Genomic DNA, 21,604 nt, shown 5'->3' on the forward strand with positions numbered 1-21,604 from the left:
GGCTATATTATTATTATTATATTATAATGAGATTTGGGGGGGGGGGGACGTATGCACTGATTTATAGTGTCGTTTACATATCGTACCGAAATATCATAGGAACCCTAGAATTTCCAATAAATAGTATATTAAAATTACTTTGTGACGACCGATTTGGCCTAGTGGATAGTGACCCTGCCTACGAAGCTGATGGTCTCGGGTTCAAATCCTGGTAAGGGCATGTATTCGTGTGATGAGCATGGATATTTGTTCCTGAGTCATAGGTGTTTTCTATGTATTTAAGTTTTAGCGATATAATATTATTTAAACGCTATTTAATTAGCAGGTCTAGGCAGAAGGTTGCAGGCGTCTGAAGAAAACACGTAGATAGAAGAAAGTAACAAAGGTATAATGCAGAAAGAACCAGGACGATACAGAAGATAGGAAATGAGAAATTGAAACGATACGGTTTTACAAATAAGATCGCGTATTGATAGCGCGCGGCGAAGCTGATGCGAAGTGGTACGTGCGTGCGCGATCGCGGCCCGGCTAGCTCTGTCGGGCGGCCGGTGTCCGCTCCTCCGCGCCTGCCTGGCTGGACCGGTTGCTAGAGGTTGGCGCACACTGCATGTATTGGCGCGCACTGTATGTGTCGGTGCGCGTACGCCGCTCACGAATTTATTATCTTGGTATGCGCCCATACTACTCCCCCGCCGAGACCGTTGCTACGGTCGACAGTGGTAATAGTCAGGGAAGGTGACTCGACGCCCACTGCGTGTGGTCCTTGGCTGGATTGGTGGTGGTGGTTGCGCTGGTGGCGCCCATGGTCGCGCTGGCGGCGCGCATGGTCGCGCTGGCGGCGTGCATGGTCGCGCTGGCGGCGCGCATGGTCGCGCTGGCGGCGCGCATGGTCGCGCTGGCGGTGCGCATGGTCGCGCCACGGGTAAGGGCGCCTTCTCAGTGACGGAGAAGGCCGGCTTGAGCCGGTCGATGGACACGGTGACGACCTTGCCATTGACTTCTATATCAAAGGTCTTATCGGTGCGGCTGATGACCTTATGTGGCCCGGAGTAGGGTGGCTCAAGGGACCTGAGAGCCTGCCCTTTTCGCAGGAACACATGGGATGAGGTAGTGAGTTGCCTGGGAACAAAAAAAGTTTTGGTAATGTGCCACTTCGGTGGACTTGGTGAAACCTTGGCCATGTGTGACCGTAATCTTTGTGCAAAGTCCATTACATCAGCAGATGTCGCTGAGTCATCTTTGGGGCTTAGGAACTGACCCGGCAAGCGCAGTGACTCGCCGTATACCAGCTCAGCTGATGTAGCCTGTATGTCCTCTTTCCAAGCCGTGCGTATGCCCAGGAGCACCAATGGTAGGGTCTCTGACCAGCTGCTGCTGTCGTGGCACATGATAGCTGCCTTTAGCTGTCTATGTAGCCTCTCTATCATACCATTCGCCGCAGGATGATATGCCGTGGTTTGGTGGTGCTTAGTGCCCATGATGCTTGCGATCGCTTTGAACAGACGGGACTCAAATTGCTTTCCGCGGTCTGTCGTTATGTGCTCTGGACATCCAAATCTAGCGATCCAGCCGGATACAAAAGCCATAGCACAGGCTTCAGCAGTGATGTCTGCTAATGGGTATGCCTCAGGCCAACGAGTGAATCTATCGATTGCTGTGAGACAATACCTGTATCCGTGTGAGTGTGGTAATGGGCCAATGAGATCTATGTGCACGTGCTGAAATCTTGATGACGGCGTAGAGATTGACGACAGTGGAGCTGAGGTGTGGCGTGTGACTTTGCTGCTCTGACACTGGTTGCACTCTTTAGCCCATCGGCGGCAGTCTTTGCGTATGCCCGGCCAGACAAAACGTTGAGCAACTAACCTGACCGTTGCTGATGCACCAGGGTGGCTAAGGCTATGCAGTGCTGTGAAAACCTGACGTCTAAACTTGGCAGTTACGTACGGTCGTTGGGTACCAGTTGACACATCACAATAGAGCTGCTGGTTACTACCTGAAATTCTGACCTTTTCTATCTTCAAGTTAGTACCATTCTGTAGTAGTGCCAGTAGCTCGTTGTCACCTTCTTGGTCCTGCGCGAGTGCTGGATAGTCCACAGGAGACATTATCTCTTCTACGCGTGACATAGTGTCAGCCACGACATTCTCCTGTCCTGGAACATATTTTATAACGGTTGTGAATTGCGCAATAAAATCGAGATATCTGTACTGGCGTGGTGAGCATTTATCTCGGGGTGTGCTAAAGGCATGTGTCAAGGGCTTGTGATCGGTGTGGACCGTAAAGTGTCTTGCTTCAACCATGTAGCGAAAGTATTTGATGGCTTCGTAAACTGCTAATAATTCTCGATCGTAGGGACTATACTTTGTTTGTGCTGGGTTCAGCTTACGAGAGAAAAAGGCTAACGGCTGCCACGAGTCTCCTTTACGTTGTTGCAGTACACCGCCGATCCCAGTGTCAGAAGCGTCTGAGTAAATTGACAGTTCAGCTCCCATGTCAGGGTGAGCGAGTAGGGTGGCTTGCGAGAGACTTGACTTACATTCCTCGAAGTCTTGGAGTTGCTCAGCTGAGAGAGTGATTGGCTGGTTGGCTCGCATCTTAGGTCCAGAGAGTAGGGCGTTGAGTGAAGCTTGGATCCGAGCGGCACCTGGCAAGAAACGCCGATAAAAATTGATCATACCTAAGAAGCGACGCAGTTCTTTCACTGTCTTAGGTACTGGGAAATCCTTTATTGCCTGCACCTTCTCTGGTATGGGCTGAATACCGGCAGAAGAGACCTTGTAGCCTAGAAATGTGACCTCTTCTTGCCCAAAAAGACACTTTGCTGGGTTTATGAGTACACCATACTCGCTGAGGCGCTTGAATACCGTTTCCAGGTGTTCCAGGTGCTCGTCCTCGGTCCGTGAAAATACGAGTATGTCATCTACGTAGCCAAAACAGAAGTCTAACCCCTTGAGTACCTCGTCTATGAATCTTTGGAAGGTCTGGCCAGCGTTCCGGAGTCCAAAGGTCATATAGGGGAACTCGAAGAGACCGAAGGGTGTCGTGATGGCCGATTTTGGAATGTCATCTTCGAATATAGGTATCTGATTGTAGGCCTTAATTAAGTCGATCTTTGAATAGACCTGAGTACCTGCTAGCTGGTAGGAGAAATCCTGGATGTGTCGCAGTGGGTAGCAGTCAGGAATCGTCCTTGCATTCAGCGCTCTATAGTCGCCGCATGGCCTCCATCCAGCGTCTTTCTTTGGTGCCAGGTGAAGAGCAGAAGACCATGGGCTCTCTGACCTACGAGCTGTACCGCACTGAAGCATTGCCTCGAACTCCTTTTTAGCTATCTGCAGGCGATCAGGTGCTAGACGTCGAGGCCGGCAGGTGACAGGTGGTCCAGGTGTAGTCCTAATATGATGGACCGTTGTATGTTTAGGCTTCACTGGTTTACCTGCAGGTCTTGTGATGTCAGGGTACAGCTTCAGGGCATCGTGGTACTTCGTATCGCCTGACATGACCTTAACGGATGAGATGGACTTGGTTGAGTTGCTATGTGGCACCTGGATGGAGAGAGTGGTGAGTAAATCAATGAGACGATGGTTCCGACAGTCTACCAGAAGATTGTAGAAACTCAGGAAGTCTACGCCTACTATGGGTTTCGTGACGTCAGCTATGACAAAATTCCAAGAGTACGCGCGACGAAGTCCTAGGTTCAGTTCCAGGTGTATAGTTCCATATGTAAATATTGGCGAACCATTGGCTGCACACAATACGTACTCAGTTTTCTTCCGGCGCTCTTTGATGGCTGACCTTGGGTAAACGCACAGGTCTGATCCCGTGTCTATCAGAAACTGCACCTTAGTATATTGGTCGGTGACGAAGAGACGGCCAGGGGATCGAGGACAGTCGTTTGCCGCCATTAGCGACTGCCGTTTGAGTTTCCCTTGCTGTAAGAACAAGGATCTTCGCATTTCTTCGCGTTATATCCGAAACAGTTATGGTACCAACAATGATCAGGATTCTGCTTGCCTGAGCGAGAGCGAGAGCGAGAACGGTTGCGATACCTCCAGTTTTGGGTGCTGCGAGAACGAGTGCGACGACCAGTGTGCCTTTCTGCCATCAATGTTGCTACCTGCTGGGTCAGTGCTGCTACTTGCCTTTCCAGTTCACTGCTACCTTGCGTCATGGTTGTGTGTGACGTCGTCCGGCTGCTGGCAGCCGCGACGTGCGGTGCTGGTACTGCTGGAACGACGACCTCATGGACTCTGTCTGCTATCGTTGCTAGCACGTCCAACGGAATATCCTCCTGACAAGCAAGTACAGTTTGAATATTAGTAGGTAGTCTGCTAACCCACATTGTGCGCACAAAATCGTTAGGATCGCTTGTGGTTCCGGCCAGCGATTGCATATGACGCAATAATTGCGAGGGTTTCCTATCGCCAAGCTCCTCATGCATCAATAATTGCTTAAGCCTCTGGTCACGTGACTGTGACAAGCGATTAATAAGTGTAGTTTTAAGCTTTTCGTATTTATTGGTAGCTGGCGGTGACACAATAATATCTTTCACTTCGGATGCTATATTGTAATCTAAGCGTGAAACTACATGGTGGAATTTGGTAGCATCGGCAGTAATATTAGCATTATAGAACTGACCTTCAATTTGGGCAAACCATAAAGCAGCATCTTCCGGCCAAAATGGGGGTATCTTCGCACCGAGTCGAAAAACCGATTTCGCCTCGTCATCCGTTGCGGCAGCCGTTGAATGGCCCGGCGGTGTTGTCGCGTCATCATCCGGCATTCTTCAGCGTTCTTCCTACGCGCGGGTCACCAGTTTAGCGATATAATATTATTTAAACGCTATTTAATTAGCAGGTCTAGGCAGAAGGTTGCAGGCGTCTGAAGAAAACACGTAGATAGAAGAAAGTAACAAAGGTATAATGCAGAAAGAACCAGGACGATACAGAAGATAGGAAATGAGAAATTGAAACGATACGGTTTTACAAATAAGATCGCGTATTGATAGCGCGCGGCGAAGCTGATGCGAAGTGGTACGTGCGTGCGCGATCGCGGCCCGGCTAGCTCTGTCGGGCGGCCGGTGTCCGCTCCTCCGCGCCTGCCTGGCTGGACCGGTTGCTAGAGGTTGGCGCACACTGCATGTATTGGCGCGCACTGTATGTGTCGGTGCGCGTACGCCGCTCACGAATTTATTATCTTGGTATGCGCCCATAAAGTATTTATAAATATTTATATATTATGTATATCGTTGTCTAAGTACCCTCAACCCAAGCCTTATTGAGCTTACTGTGGGACTTAGTCAATTTGTGTAATAATGTCCTATAATATTTATTTATTTACTTTAGATGTTAGTAAAATTTTGATCTTACAAAAAAGGGATTACGGGTATCTGTCGCCTGCGGTATTTCCGGACCGATACAACCTTCAAACCTTCAAAAATAGAGCGTACTCCCATCTTAAATGCCAGCAACGCACTTAGCACACCTCTGGTGTTGCAGGTGTCCATGGGCGGCGGTAATCGCTTACCATCAGGTGATCCGTCTGCTCGTTTGCCTCCTCTATCATAAAAAAAGTTAAAGTTCCCGGGATATAGGATAGTTTTCACGGAAGCAGATTACGCAGATGAAGTCTCGGTCAGATGTGTCAGAACCACTTTTATTTTACGCACGAAATTCCTAAATCGCTTTAACGAAGTATATAATGAATTTTTTTGGGAAGAAAATGAGATTGAATAGGGCTTTAAGGCTATGTTGTGTAAAAAGGGTATTGTATACTAGACCGTAATAATTACATTAGGTATGGTTTCGGTTTACCGCGGTCTGAATTGAGGACACGTTTTCTCGTTCACACACACACTTATACGTGGGTAATACTGAAAGCTTCTGGAATGAGCCATTTAGAGGTCACGCAGTGAAAATATTTATTCGTTGAGAATATAAATTATTTACTATTTTTAGATACAAATTGTTCGGTGATTATTTGTATTTTAGGAATGCTGTTTGAAAATTATATGTCAGGGATTTTTTAAGATTTTTTTTTAATAATTAAGTTTTTTTTATACTACGTCAGTGGCAAACAAGCATACGGCCTGCCTGATGGTAAGCAGTCTCCGTAGCCTATGTACGCCTGCAACTCTAGATGAGTTACATGCACGTTGCCGACCCTTAACCCCTTAATTTTCAACTTATTAGAGACCCAAGTCTTTTGTAGAGACTTGAGTCCTTTTCGGAGAACTTGTATTTTTTTTACAAATAACTTCGAAATGCGTTGTCTTTATGTAAAATTCATGGATATACATAACATAAATCATAACATCGCGCCTATTTTCTTTACTGTGGTTTAGGTGAAACCTATAAAATTGTTGACTGAGTCTTTATTCGGAGACTCGAGTCTTTTTTAGTTGCGTTTAAAAATGTAATATTTTTAAAGGACTCGACTCGGGACTTAAAAGACTTAGTAGTTTTTTAAGCTCTGAGTCTCGTAAAAACGAGTCGAGTTCTTCAATTTAGACTCAAAAAACTTGAGTTCCTACCAACACTAGTCCTGATTGAGATGAGATGTCGCAAGATTAATTTTTTTAATTTTTTTCCTGTAATATTATAAAAACACGTGAACTTACTTTGATAAAGAATAATAAAGATAGACCACACATAGAACGCCATTCTTCAGATCAGGAACGCTAGTTATTTGATATTCACGACTTACATAAACATGCCGTGTAATTTTATTCGTAGCGAGTCAAATGCTCAGTCTATCCAATGTAACTCGCTTCTAAATCCTTAATAAGTGTATGTAATGAGAGGGCCATTTATACTAGTTTAATTGAAATTTCCTTGTGCTTGGGAAGTTATTGGAGTGAAAAGGTCTTGAACTATGTCAAATTCCAGTAGGCCGCGGGGCAATTTGTCGTAATAAATATCGCCTTAAAATTGCAGGGAAATTAGGATGTTGGGAAAAATTAGGTTGGCAATTTTTACTTTTCTTAAAGAGGCTGTTTTACGCAAAAACATTTTCGGGTTAGATTATTTGAAAATAAAATTTAAAAAAGTTAATACATGTAATAACTAATACTTAAAATTCAACATGATTTTAAATCTTGCGATACCAAAAAAAAAAAATGGATGTCTATGTTATAATATACTCGTATAAATAACTTTTTTTAATCAGTCACTCAAAAAGTGCTACTTTACGTAGCTGTCTAGCACGCGGAAAGTTGGATTTCGTGAACTAGTGCTTTTTACTTTTCCACTTGTTCAAATTCATGACTACTTATTGATGAGTTTTTTAAATGTTAGTTTCCTTTAAAAGTCGTAATCAACATAAAAACCTACTGTTAATGTAAAAATAATAATATAAGAATATTCCATATTTTATTACTTACCTCTTCGTCATTATAACACGTTTATTTTTTAATATTGAATATTAAAAAACCGTTCTTAATAAGTTATCTGAATGGAACGGAATAGCTGCCGAAACGCCTGTCAAAGCAGAGGCGTTTTTTCTTACTGCAAGAATGTTTTAAGTTTCCAAAGGCAACATTCGATATTGTTTTCATACAATTTAAATATACGATACACAAATAATAGTAAATAACGATACTTAGGTAATAATAATATAATATTTTATATTTACAATTGTTTCTGTCTTATAGAATATGCATAAAAAAGTACTTGTTGTTTTTTTTTAATTTTTTCGCAACTGTATTAAAAAAAATTACTGCCATCTTTCACCACATGATTTAAACTTTTAGAACGCCATTTGACTTTGATCCTTATTCTTTCACTGATATATGTTAAATTTGTTAAATACCAAAAAGTAGATTGTTAGATCGATGAATATTAGTTGATTTTTGAAAGTAGGTAGCGATAAAAACTCATGTCGACAGTGAAATATTAGTCAAAAAACTTATTACTACCTACGGAAAGCTATTTTTTTAAATAGCCATTTAAGTACATCACTAGGCGGCGTAAGTCTCAAATTAATGTCCCCTTCCTGCAATAATGAAAGATGTAATGGCATCTTTCGAGCTTAAATTGAATTTTATATAAACGGAATGCTCATTCCATTTCGCGTTAGCAAACGTTTGCGAGATTGTCCGTTTCTTCGAGAATATGAATTATTTTTATACTTCGCTTTTGATATTTATGAATGTTCGTGAATCCAATGATTAATCATGCGGAAGATTTAAGGATGTACATTAATCCTGTACATTCCCAAATTTCCACCGACCGGCTGGAGTCTGGCTGCGTGGGAGCGTGTGTGGATCAAATCTTGGAAGCAAAATTTGACCAACTTTCCGATTTCTGATTAAGCTGACATTTTGCGTACATATGTAAGTCGGATGACAGTGCAATATTAAGTATGATAACATGGAGCTGATCTGATGATGGAGACGGGAGGTGGCAATGGGATCTATGTGATAAAACAACGTAAAGGAATTGTGTTTTGGGGTTTTTAAATTGTCTCGATGAGCCTATTAGTTGCCTGTGGAAAGATTAAAACTTGCACCTTAAATGACTTTTTTGCCAAAAACGTATTCTGCAACGGCCTACGTGTCCAATATACTAACGCGTTCCGGGTGTTGATGGGGTTGCCGCGAATGCCGCGATTTTGTAGTGCCTCTGGTATGTTTGCGGAGGCACAAATTGACAGAGGGCCTACCGCGAACCACGTTCAACGTGTTGCCTCTCTGTCGCACTTGTAAACTCGTCCGTAAGTATGACAGAGAGGCAACACGTCGAACGTGGTTCGCGGTAGGCCCTCAGCTTTGCGGCGATAATGCGCATGAGGTGCGCCTCACTGATGCGACGCCTACGCGGCAGCCCCAACAGCATTCTGAGCGTGTTTATGGAACGCGAAAATGGCCCCATGCTCAATCGTTGACAGAGACTGCATGCGGCGAATGATTAGTTTTTAGTTTTAGTTCTATATACTTTTTATATTGTACTAACACTAGGAATAAGATTTGATTTTAATGTTTACTAACCATGTATGGACATTTAGTCTGAAATAAATGATTTTTTTTTATTTAAATTTTAATTTTTATTTATTTAATAACGGTCTACTGGTACAAATAGGTATGCTTGATTCTAGAATTTATTTCGCCCTGCCTTAATTTCGTTTTACGACATTTTTTTTTTAATAACAGGCACAAATAGTTCTTAGTTCTGTAGTTATAGTTCTTTTTAAACATTAAGCCTGTAACCCTACTGATGGTCTAATCGATTATTCACATCGATAACTCGATTAAAACGTGTTATGACGATGATTAGTGCTCGATTCTATCGTATATCGAACGTTGTAACTGGCCAGTAACAACATTGCTAGTTTGGATACCACATTGAAAATTGAGTTTTATTCTTTTTGCATAAGGTTGGAAATACAGCTGGTTAAAAGAGTTAGGTGTAACCTTTGAATTCTATACTGACACTTTGGTATTGCATCAATAAGTTTGCGTGTGGAGTGACATTCGATTATAAATTGTCGAAGCGATGAGACGCAGTATGGCAAACAATGTATTTGATGGACATGACCCAAATTTGAGTTTGGGAATATCAAGTTGTGTGCTTTTGACAGGGTAGAAATAACGAGTTTAAACTTAATATTCATTGTAACTCTTGGATATAAAAACAGATTTTTTTTTACTTTTTAACTTATCCTTTTGTGGAAAGCGAAAACTAAAACAGCGCATACATCCCGAGTGAACTACGGTTTTAAATTAAATACTTTTACTATTTAATTTCTAAAGTTAAATTGATACTAAATTTAAATGTAAGAAAGTTTAATGAACTTACACCAATAAAAATAAAAACATTTTCAACATCTTTCTTAAGATATAAAATAAGAACAAGCACGTAGGCAGAGGCGGCGTTAGGCGTGGCGTGGGCGACGTGAGCCACCGCCTACGGCCTCGCGGTCTGAGGGGCCTCGTGCCTCAAATAAGTACATATATCTCGGATACAACGTAAAAATGTTCGTTAATTCTTGCGCCGCCAGAGGGCCTCGCGAAATGTACCTTGCTCACATAAAATGTTGCGCTAAGAACGCTTAATATATACTTGTTATGGCGTACGCTGTCAATGTACCTTCATGCAAAGCAAGGTTTGATCTTGGTAATACACCCACGATCTTGACATGTAAGGTCGAGGACATTTGGCGCTGAAAAGGTTAAAATCAGTGGCACCAACCACAAATAACGAACTGATATCAGACGGTGTAAACCTTACTCTATAGATTAAAACTTGTTATAATATTCCCCCGCCCTGTAGTGCAAGGATTTTCCATTTGTTTCCTGGTTGTAGTCAGCATCCGGAAACGGCACGTTGCAGAGTTTGCTGATTCGGCTCTTCACCTCCTTGCCTCGGATCTTTTGCATTACTTGCTTCACGAATCTGTAGATGAGATAAACTCGTTTTAAAGTTAAACTAATTTTACGGTTTAAACTCACGTGTTTTTAGTTACTCTGATGTTTACTATAGACGTTTCTCAAGCACGAACAGTTCCCAGCTGGTTCTCTAAGCTCGCGCGTAGCGTGCGACGCGGCGCGCAATAGTACGCGAATCACGGCCGTCGGTAGTTATTGGTAGTCATTGGTAGTTATCAATCACCACTGCACAGGTCTCCTTTCACAGAAGAATTTATGATAATCCCTCCTTCCCTATTGACCACCTTTTGTAGTCGGTAGTACGAAGCCAGGTGCCAGGTTGAATCCTGGTAAGGGCATTTATTTAAGTGTTCATCACAAATATTTGTTCCTGAGTAATGGACGTTTTCTATGTATTTAAATATTTATCTATACCTATCTTACTTATTTTCTTACTGCTATGGTGCAAGCTTCTCCCAACACTCGAGGGGATATCGCAAGCTTTAAATATTTGCTTAAAAGGTTATATTACCAACCTGGCAAAATAAAGGTTGAAGAAAAAGAATATGGCGCCTCGCAACCACGCGGTAGCCGCCAAGATCGGCATCCAGCCGCCGAAATCATCTGAACATAGTGTTACCCTGCTTTGTTGAGGGAATCAAGGTGATGTTAACATTCTGTTTGCCCGTGCCGACCTGACAAGGTAAAGCTTGACAAATAATATGCCGCCTCGCAACCACGCAGTAGCCGCCATGATCGGCATCCAGCCGCCGAAATCATCTGAACATAGTGTTACCCTGCTTTGTTGAGGGACTCAAGGTGATGTTAACATTCTGTTTGCCCGTGCCGACCTGACAAGGTAAAGCTTGACAAATAATATGCCGCCTCACAACCACGCGGTAGCCGCCATGATCAGCCCCAACCGCCAAAATCATCTGAACACTGTTACCTTGCTTTGTTGAGGGACTTAAGGTGTGAAAACATTCTGTTTGTCCATACTGACCTGACGAGGTAGAGGTTCAAGAAGAATATGCCGCCTCGCAACCACGCGGTAGCCGCCATGATTGGCACCCAGCCACCGAAATCGTCTGGATTGTTTATCTGGCGAGGAGTCATACCCCAGCCGCTGTACCTAGTCATAATGAAACAAAATTTCTATTACAACGGAATACAGAGTAATTCCCTTTATCATAAAGCTTAGCAATCTCTTACGAAACTCTGTTATTTTGTCTCTTCCTAACGAACAGAGATGCCAAAAGAACGGGGAGGACAAACAATAAAATTGTCAATAGTGTGTTAGATCTGACACACAATTATGAATAACGCGAGTTCTAATTAGGCGGTTCGAGAACTTGCATGAGATTTCCGTTTACGGTATTTTGGTCGATCGACTGAATTCATTGTACTCATTAGTTAGCTGTAGCTGTGTTTAAATGGGGCTTTAGTATAAAAATATGTAGTCCATTTTATTATGTCAAGACACATAACGCTAAAAGTACAGATTGCGTAGCCACGATGATAATCGGATATCGACAAAACAAACGCGAAACGAAAAGAAAAAACGTATCGAGATGACGGGTGCTATGAAAAGTCACGTGATTACACCTCAGTTTCGATTGGCGTTTCCCATTAACGATGGTCATCTTGGTTAAGCCCCCACAGAGGATAGAGAGGTAGGGTACATCAGAGAAAGTCTAAAACGGGTTTAAACCTTATAGCATCGGGATAAAGTCTAAATCGGACAATAAAATTACCTTATAATCATAGCTTTAGTCAAGCTCTGCTGTATATCCGCGATATAGACAATGGCCATGCAAACGTCAAAGATGACGGCGCTCATGGTGATGAAGCGGAAAATCATAAGGATGACCTTCATCACTTTCATGTTTTTGATCGAGATCAGCATATGCAGGAGTATGGCTGAGACAAACCAGAAGACATGGAGACCGAGACTAAATTTCACGTATCTGCAATAGAGAATAATCGTAAAGATGGCATTCAGATTTCAAACGCGGCTGCATCACTGTTATGAGTTATGACATTACGAACATTAACTTAAATACCAAAAATATCTGGTTTTGCTAGTTGACTGAAGGAATATCCCTTTTTACAAGCTTTTATTTACTTTCACCTGACCGTTGTCTGTTTGTAATCAAATCTTGCAAGTTAAATTTGATCCACTTCCCGGTTTTCGATTGAGCTGAAAATTTGCATACATATGTAAGTCGTACCGTCGTCGTACGACAATGCAATATTATGGTACCATCGAGCTGATCTGATGATGGAGACAAGAGGTGGACATAGGAACTCTGTGATAAAACAACGCAACCTAATTGTGTTTGGGGTTTTTAGAATTTGCTCGATGAGTATTAGTTGCCCGTGGAAATAAAAGTACTTACAGTCAGCGATAAAAGCTTGTATCAAAAATGAATTTTTTGCCAAAAACTTATTTAAAAAATAACTTGTTAATCATAAAACTAAACTAAAATGTAAAGGTAACTTCTATTGAAAAATTTGCAATATTTTACCAGTTAGCTTAAAATATAAATACCTACTTGCGGTAAATAACCATAGCTGCCTAGACCTTAACTCAGCGGTTTCCTTAACACCAGTTAATCATGATTCATCACAAAGGCTGTGACTTCAACTATCCGTTCCTAGAATTAATAACTATTACGGGAATAGAACCCTTAGGAAAATAATTCCATACTTACTTAATAGTTTACTTGAAGCCATAAGACATAAAAGTAATAAGACTAAACAAATCTATGTTAAAAAAATATTTTCATACATTGTAGTCATTAATATAGTAATAGATAAGTTATTTTTAGTTATATAACTAGAGACTGACGACCCCACAGTTAAACTAATTGTCGAGTTTGTGGGGCTACGACTATTTTTAAGAATACCACTGTATTTTAATAAATAAATAAATAACGATAGCAATGAGTGAAACTAAAAAGTTGACTTACCTTTAGAAGCATGTTATAAAACTAAAAAAATCGGTGCTGTTGATCTAAAGTCATATTTGTCCTAGATTTTAACGTACGGTTACAGAATTGTTAATCCATTAAGGGTTCAAGCTAAATTGGTTGTCAATACTAATGGTATGAAATGTCCAATGTCCAACCCTAAATGAACACAACGGAAGAACAGCGCTAGCTTTGCCAGGCTACATGCCGAGCTGTGACCCTTTATTTATTTATTTATTTTATTTAATCTTTATTGCACAAAAGAAAACAATCCTATAGTACAAAAGGTGGATGGCATTTTGCGCTAAATGTTATACATTGTATTGTCAACATGTTTTTATCATCCGTGTTTGTTTTATCATAATTAAATGTATTGTCTTTCTTTCTTTCAAATGGCTCAACATTCAAAGTCCGTGACAGTACATTTTACACTTAATACTCACGTCCTAGTCTGCCCAGACAACTTTGTCACCACATTCAAGGACACATGCTTATTCGTAATAGGTATAATATTCAGCCCAAACGTCTCATTGCTCAGCTGCAAGTCCTGGAACTGCCTCAGGGACCTGGTCTTTCCGCAGGCGTTGGTGTCGTATAAATACATGATGCGGGCGAGGATCTCCAGCTCGTAGATGCCGTCGTCTGGCTTCCAAACGCAGTGGAGGACTGTTGCTGCTCCTGCGAACACTATTATACCTGGAAAAGAGATAATATTCTTAAATAAGGCTGGGAAACCGGTTAAATTTCTAAACCGTTATCATGTACAGTCAGCGTCAAATACTTCGTAGCAGTAAAAGTGGCCAAATAGTTCGGTACACCATACTAAATATATGGTGTACCGAACTATTTGGCTACTTTGGTTGCTACAAAGTATTTGACGCTGACTGTACTTGGCGCAAAACCTTTTAATATCGGTTTCGCTCGAAAAACCGTTATTTTTAAACCGTTTTCATGAGAACAGTTCTTGTCAAATTAACCGGTTTAGAGTAATAAATACCGGTTTCTTCCTAAGTCGATGTGTCTTATTGTCATGTTAATAAAGGTTAGATTTGACAAATCTGAGCGCCATCGTGGATGACACACTATAATAATCAAGTCAAGAGGTTTCTATTTTTTAGCTTGTTTTTTTTTTCCACTGAGTATTATGTCCACAATGAGTATTGTTTGCCTGTGTAGAAAAATGTACAGTCAGCGATAAAAGCTTGTACCTAAAATGTTTTTTTGGCCAAAAACTTATTCTATTTTCGGTCGCGGCATTTGCTATTTCCACGCCAAGTCGTCCCACCATCTCGTTTTCGATCTGTTTTTACCTCTGTGGCCGTATGTAGTCCTGTAGGGCTAAGATGGTTGGCTCTTTATCATTTGTCACCATGCCTGTCACGTTCTAAAAAGTATGTAAGCGCGAAAGTGATCGGCATAGTGATAAAAATGGAAACATAATGCCACCGCTGTAGTCCCGTGGCCTACACTCACGTCCCGATTCGAACTTTAATATAAGTTAAATGAAGGTACGACTATTAACGCGGTATCCCTCCGGGACATCCCGGCGTCATATGATGGATATGATAGAGAAACCCTCTAAACTCCTAAAGGAGACAGAAAAAAAATTAACGCGGTAAGGTGAGGTATTACGTCAAATATTAGTGCTGTCGATCCAGTTGAAATTGCCACGATCGAATGCACACCTGATAGACCTTTAAGAAACCTAATCTCCCTGTAATAGAGTTTACAATAGGTCAGCTCAATTTGATGGTAACCTAGACTGTTATCCTAATAACCTAGTCAAGGAAGCGTACTTCGGGCGCCCCAGGTACCGCTGGTGTGATGTCGTGGAGGCGGACCTGCGGCGGCTGAATGCCATTTCATGGCAGGAAACCGCGCTGGATCGGGACAGGTGGCGTTCTCTCGTTTCGGAGGCCAAGATTCTTTTTGGATCGCTGAGCCAAAGCAGTTAGTTAGTTAGTTAGGCTGTTATCCAGTCTGATGGACAGTAAAGGCAACAAAGGTCGGACAGCGAATATGGATGGTGATGGCTCCCCTGGTTGGCTAAACGATACTGTGGCATTTGTATTGTCTTGTAAACTATGGAGTGTGGAATTAAAAGGAGTGAAATCTCTTATGATCGAACTATTGCAAAAGTGTCCAGTTGTCAGCTATAAATAATAGTTCCAAATCTCTCCAGAGTAGCGCTAGAGTAGCTAAGAACCTAGGCGTTATTGACAGAGTGAAGTGCGCTGTCTATGATTTGATTTTTTTGTTCAAGTACTATAGGTATTGTAGCGCCACCTATTTAAGGTTTTTTGATGCCACTTTTTGGTACATGGAGATTTCATTCCTTACCTCCACCTTCCATATTGTAAACTTTAAATTAATAATCGTGCATTGGATAACATTAGATTACTCGTATGTACTTCATTTGGAATCAAATCCCATTATATTTCTTATGATAGAGGAGGTAAACGAGCAGGCGAATCGCCTGATGGTAAGCGACGACACCCCCAACACTAAAGGGGTTGTATGTTGCAGTTCATTGATAATAAGCATTTTAAAAATAAGATAACAACTTAATACTTACTATAAATTCGCCATTAGTACCTACCTTGACTAGGCGTAGATTATAATTACGAGGATTCATGGGCGTATTCAACATTTAGGATTTGAAATAGGTAGATTTTAGCATAATTTTCACAATTAAAGAGAGACACAGAGTCGCACCGCAGGGGTTCCTTTTGTATCTTTTCGGTACGGAACCCTTAAGAAAATTATAAGGTCTAACTTCGCCTTCGCAAATATACATATATGTAGTATTTTAGATGATTCGTACTCATAAAATTACTTGGTACGAATATTATTTTAATATTTTTCACGGGCGAAATTGGCCACCGACGCGAAGTTTGGGTAGTTTTGCCAACCCTTATTTACAATTAAAATAATTTATTTACAATAACAATATACAGAATTGATATATACAGATGATTACTATAACTAGCTTATATCTAAAATAGGCCCTTGGGGCATTGTACCAAGGACGCTGGCGGCATTTTCTCGTTGTATCTCAATACTGATACGTTGTGCGAGGAAGCCGCCAGCTATTCGGTTGCCAGCGTAAACCAGACGTTTCGCGATTTCAGAAATGTCTGACAAAAAATCATAAATAGCTAAAATTATAGCGCCACGCTATAATATCTAGAATAAGTACGTACTTGCAAAAAAAATCGAGTCATAGACAACTTCGCCTAGGTTCTTAGTTCTTCATTTACAATTAACTGCAACATAGATAGGGTTTAGATCCAGGGTTAGACCCCATTAGGGTTAGACCCAGATTGCGGCCCTCAATGCGATGGACCGACCAAGTGAAAGCTCTCACCGGCTCTCTGAATCTGTGCGCGCGGCAGGCAATAAATAGAGAAGCATGGCGGGAAACAGCGAAAAAAGCCGTACAACGACCGCAATGACCACGACTACTCTGACAAGAGTATACGACTAAGAAGAAGAAGAAGATAGGGTTTGCTTAGAATACGGGTAAGGATAATACTTACACTGTACGATGACGTACCACGAAATCCACTTCAGCCTAGATTTATCTGTCTTTAGTAAAGCAACTGGTTCTGACGGACTTTTGTCTCTCACCAGCGTCACCCCTTCAGATTCCATATTACTAACTACTTTTGTTGGTAATTTTATCAGATTTCAATACGAGTAGCATTGGATGTCGAGGTTTTGACAAGTGACACACAGTATGACAGTAGTGTGACACATGATAAGTTAAAAAGGTTTGTTTGATACTTAAACAAGGATAACCTCAAAGCAGGTATAATATAGAGTAGCCACACGCGTGCGCCCGTGAGGGACAGAACATAAGCAATGCATTGAAATTAAAAACATGTTAATTGTATATATAGATGTCTATCACAATGAAATGAAAAAAAAAACAGACACAGTTGCAATGGTTGAATTTGCGGTGAATGGCGGATCCAAAGATGTGGGTTCGAGTCCCACGTTGGGTAGAGTTGATCATCGTTGATTTTTTCATTTTTCATTGTGATTCACATCTGTATATACAATTTATAGATTGTAATGTGATAAAGATAAAGATAAGTAGTTTATTATTCAAGTAGGCATATTACAATGCGCTTATGAACGTCAAATAAAGCTACACCGGCTCTAACCCTACACCTCTGACCCGAGAAGATTTAAATCGCCCCTCAATTGGAGAAGGGTATCCCAATATGGACCGGCAAGGAACTCTGCAGGATACATTCCACAATAAATAAATAAAAATTACGTTTTAACATTTCTGACACAATACCAAAAAGACATTGTTGCTCAAGAGTTGGTACATCTAGTCTCCCACGATACAGGCCTAGCCTAGAGCGGGGACTCCAAAAAAAATAAATATATATAACTTTTTCGTCGTATTACCACACAGATTTAATTAGCAGAATAACTTTTGTGACTCGTCCAGACATGCATCCTGAGATTCTTTGTAATACATCCGCAGCAAAAGTTATACGAGCTTCTTAGCTAATTTATAGTACCTACCGACTATAACTTAAAAGTTTACTGGCTGTAATAAAAATGCATGTAATCTTGGTGGTTTGGAAGATACCTATGTTAAGGGAAGTCAGTATGTAACTTTATTGTTTCAAAATATAGAAATAAACAAACCGAACGCCCAAAGTAAGCTCAATAAGGTACGTACACATAGATATGAAACCGTTAACGACGGACCATCCTTTGATATATTTGAATGGAGCTTACCTACATTCAAAAATAAAATCCGCAAAATGTTGTGTCCATAAGTTGCGTCCACAATTATCAATTTTCGTGATTTATAATTTAGTTTTAGGGCTTGTGCACAAATCACGCGAGGTTTTTTCGGCTATTTTCTGACACCCAGATTTATGTTAAACAAAACCGAGAAAAAGTATGTGGTAGATATTTTTTCTTAGTTTCGTTCACTATAGAAAAATACACGTGAGGTTTTCTTATACCCCCCCTCCCCCAACGTGATCTGTCGTGATTTTTTCGTGACCCCCCTCCCCCCTTATGGAACCTCGCGTGATTTGTGCACAAGCCCTTAGTATTAGACTTTTTATAATTTAGTTTTAGACTTAGTTTAATAACTAGTGTATGCAACTCTGTAAATGCTAAATCTTGTTATTGTTTATTTTACCCCTTTGTCTATAATCTAGCTTAAAAATGACATCTCACCTCTCTAGCGATAAATTATAATTTATATGTCCTTATCTTTCTGTGCACACATATTTAGAGTTATAGTCTAGATCTGTGCCCCTAGTGTAAATTTAGTCGATAGCGAAACGTGACGTACGCGTTTGCGTTAAGTCTCATTTTGTATGGGTTTTTGAACAGCGCGCCAAGCGGGACGTTTTGGAAAGTCAAAAATCTCATACAAAATGACACTTAACGCAAACGCGTACGTAACGTTTCGCTGTCGAAAATATTTACACTAGGGGTACTGAACTGTATGCTAGTACTGTAATTTCCGATATCGTCTGTAACTTGTTTTGAGAGCCAAAAAAAAGTATTAATTCTTACATACAAAGCAAACATCCATACCTCAGGAACATATATTTGTGATAAGCACACAATGAATTGCCCTTACCAGGACTCAAACCCGGAACCTCCTGCTACGTAGGGAGGGTCACTAGTGTCACTACTGATTAGGCTAGGACTAGGAGGCCATAAAACTAGCCTAATCATAAATCCCTAAGTTTACTTAACCAAAACAATTGACACAGCACTACATTTGCGTAGTCCAGCTCAGTGCTCAACGTTCATCACATTTACGTCACGTCTAATGACGCTGCATCTATTTTCAATCTTATATCCTTCTGGTAAGATTTAAATTCGTGTTGTTATTTTAGAAAGAGTAGTGTTTACGGAGCGCTCGACCTAACACACCGCATGTTTACTGTTACGGGGGAGTTGTTCTCCTGTACAGACTTTAGGCGAGCGCCAAAGTAATACTAATTTGTGGGTCTAACCAATAATTTATTTATAGAAAATGGAATGTATAGACCAATTTAGAATCTGTACTAGGTAGTACAATAAGATTATATTGCGTGCTGGATCTCGGCAGATAGAGATGGACTTTTGTAAATACTAACACCTTTTGTACTATGAAAAATATTATGAATTATGTATGTATGTATGTATGTATATACATTATTGTACATAGAATTAAAAACACAAAAACACAGTAAATTAAATACAACAAAGGCGAACTTATCCCTGTATGGGATCTCTTCCAGTTAACCTTTAAGGACATGAGTAAAACAGAAGTAACGGTGAATGAATGACAAACACAAACAAAAGTGTACAATCACTGAAATTAATGAAATGCACGTTTTGAATACACATTGATACAAGTATACATTGAATTATGAATAGCATCCCGGGCGTAAACTTGAAAGTAGTTAAGGGCGATGTATAATGAACCCTTGTGGACGTCAGCTGCTACTCCATTGGTGGGTTGAAGAATGACAGCCACCCAAACAGGTAAAAATAAAAAATAAATGTTATCGCATGCGATTAAAACTTAGATGGTAGTTAGTGCTATTGTGAATTTAAAAATCGTCAGCCATCAAAATTTTGACTTTTTGATTGGCTTTTGTCGATTGTAATCTTGGTTACGGGGCAAGAGAGAAAGAGTGAGGATTCCGATATAAAATATATTTATATAATATATATATTATTACACAATTTGACTAAGTCCCACAGTAAGCTCAATAAGGCTTGTATTGAGGGTACTTAGACAACGATATATATATATAATATATAAATATTTATAAATACATAGAAAACACCCATGACTCAGGAACAACTATCCATGCTCATCACACGAATAAATGCACTTACCAGGATTTGAACCCGGGTCCATCAGCTTCGTAGGCAGGGTCACTACCCACTAGGCCAAACCGGTCGTCTTTTTCAGAATTATTTAAGTACTAAGGTTATAAGTAGATGTCGATTGGATTGTGGTCTGTCTTCAGTAGAGCATTCGTGTGCATTCGGGAATAAGGCTTGTTGTCGTGTACTGACATTTGGAAACAGTACGACCCGGTGCTATTGTCCTTTACAAATATGTATACGGATTGAACGGGACGGAAGAGCTTCAGTAGCAAATTGAATAAAGACTTGAAGATAGTGGGTTCCTCTCGAGTTTTGTTTACAAAAACACTTTAAAAAATAGATTATAGAAAGGTAATAGGAATAAAATGTTATAAGAAAGTTTTATATAACATATAGCTGGTGTGTTGGGAACTAGAAACTAGACAACAACATGTTTAAATTAAATTTCAAAGTAGCGTTACCGTATATTGTTTTAACTGCAACTACAGAGATGTTTACATGCGCATAGCCGACTCTAACACTTCGCACCCTCGTTGAGCTCTGACGTTGACTGGTAGAGAATGTCGTGTGGCATTAAGTTCGCCTGCCGTAACTTGCCGATAGAGAGGCGTGGGTGGGGCAGGCCCAGGCGGAGATGGCAGGATGACCTGGACACCTTCCTTAACAGCTGGCCGAATGAAACACGAAATCGGGAATCGTGGAAATTAAGGGGAGAGGCTTTTGCTCAGCAGAGGGACACTCAAAACAGCTAAAAAAAAATTACCCCGAGCCAGGAACAGATTTCCATGATCAAACGCCTCCCGGGCGAAAATTCGTATAGTGGTTAACCCTCGTGGACGTCAGCTGCCGCTTCGTTGGTGAGTTGAGGAATGGCAGCCAGCGAAACACGTAAAAAAATCATCGCCTCTCGTTTAATACTTTGTCAGATGTTAGTTCAGATGCTATTGTTAATTTAAAAATCGTCAGCCGTTTGTAACGCGGTGGTAAGAACGTCAGCTGACGCATGAACATATAAAGAATAATTGCCTTACCTTTTCATGATAGTATAACAAGTCATAAGACTTTGCATGTAGCATTACATGAGGCGTTTCAAATAAACCGATTACGCAATTTACACATTACGCATACTTTGCGGACATAACGTTGTAAGGAGCATATTTTTTACATGTTCATGTGAATAGCTGACGGTCTTTCCACCGCGATACAACCGGCTGACGGTTTTTTTTATTTAAAACAGCATCTAAGCTATCATCTGACAAAGTATCAGTCGGGACTGAGGATACATAATAATATGCTCCTGGCCCGCGGTCTACAAGGGTTCGCGATTTCTATAACTCACAGAGCCACTAGTCTTGAATATAGTTATTTAAGTATAATTGCGTACGCCGTA

General features: G+C 40.8%; 2 protein-coding genes across 3 annotated transcripts in view; one reads left to right on the forward strand and one right to left on the reverse strand.

The window, feature by feature from the left end:
* The window catches only part of LOC133522492 (uncharacterized), a 440,383-nt gene that overhangs the window by 148,001 nt on the left and 270,778 nt on the right, over positions 1-21,604 (forward strand). The window lies entirely within an intron of this gene.
* LOC133523066 (uncharacterized) lies at positions 9,768-17,607 on the reverse strand. The gene is made up of 5 exons (XM_061858573.1): positions 16,878-17,607; positions 13,782-14,034; positions 12,121-12,333; positions 11,370-11,498; positions 9,768-10,394 (listed from the first exon to the last, which is right to left on the reverse strand). Exons 1-5 carry the CDS (start codon positions 16,990-16,992, stop codon positions 10,238-10,240), a joined length of 867 nt encoding a protein of 288 aa, XP_061714557.1. The 5' UTR covers positions 16,993-17,607; the 3' UTR covers positions 9,768-10,237.

The sequence above is a fragment of the Cydia pomonella genome, chromosome 11 (genome assembly GCF_033807575.1).
Source record: "Cydia pomonella isolate Wapato2018A chromosome 11, ilCydPomo1, whole genome shotgun sequence".
Classification (NCBI taxonomy): domain Eukaryota; kingdom Metazoa; phylum Arthropoda; class Insecta; order Lepidoptera; family Tortricidae; genus Cydia; species Cydia pomonella.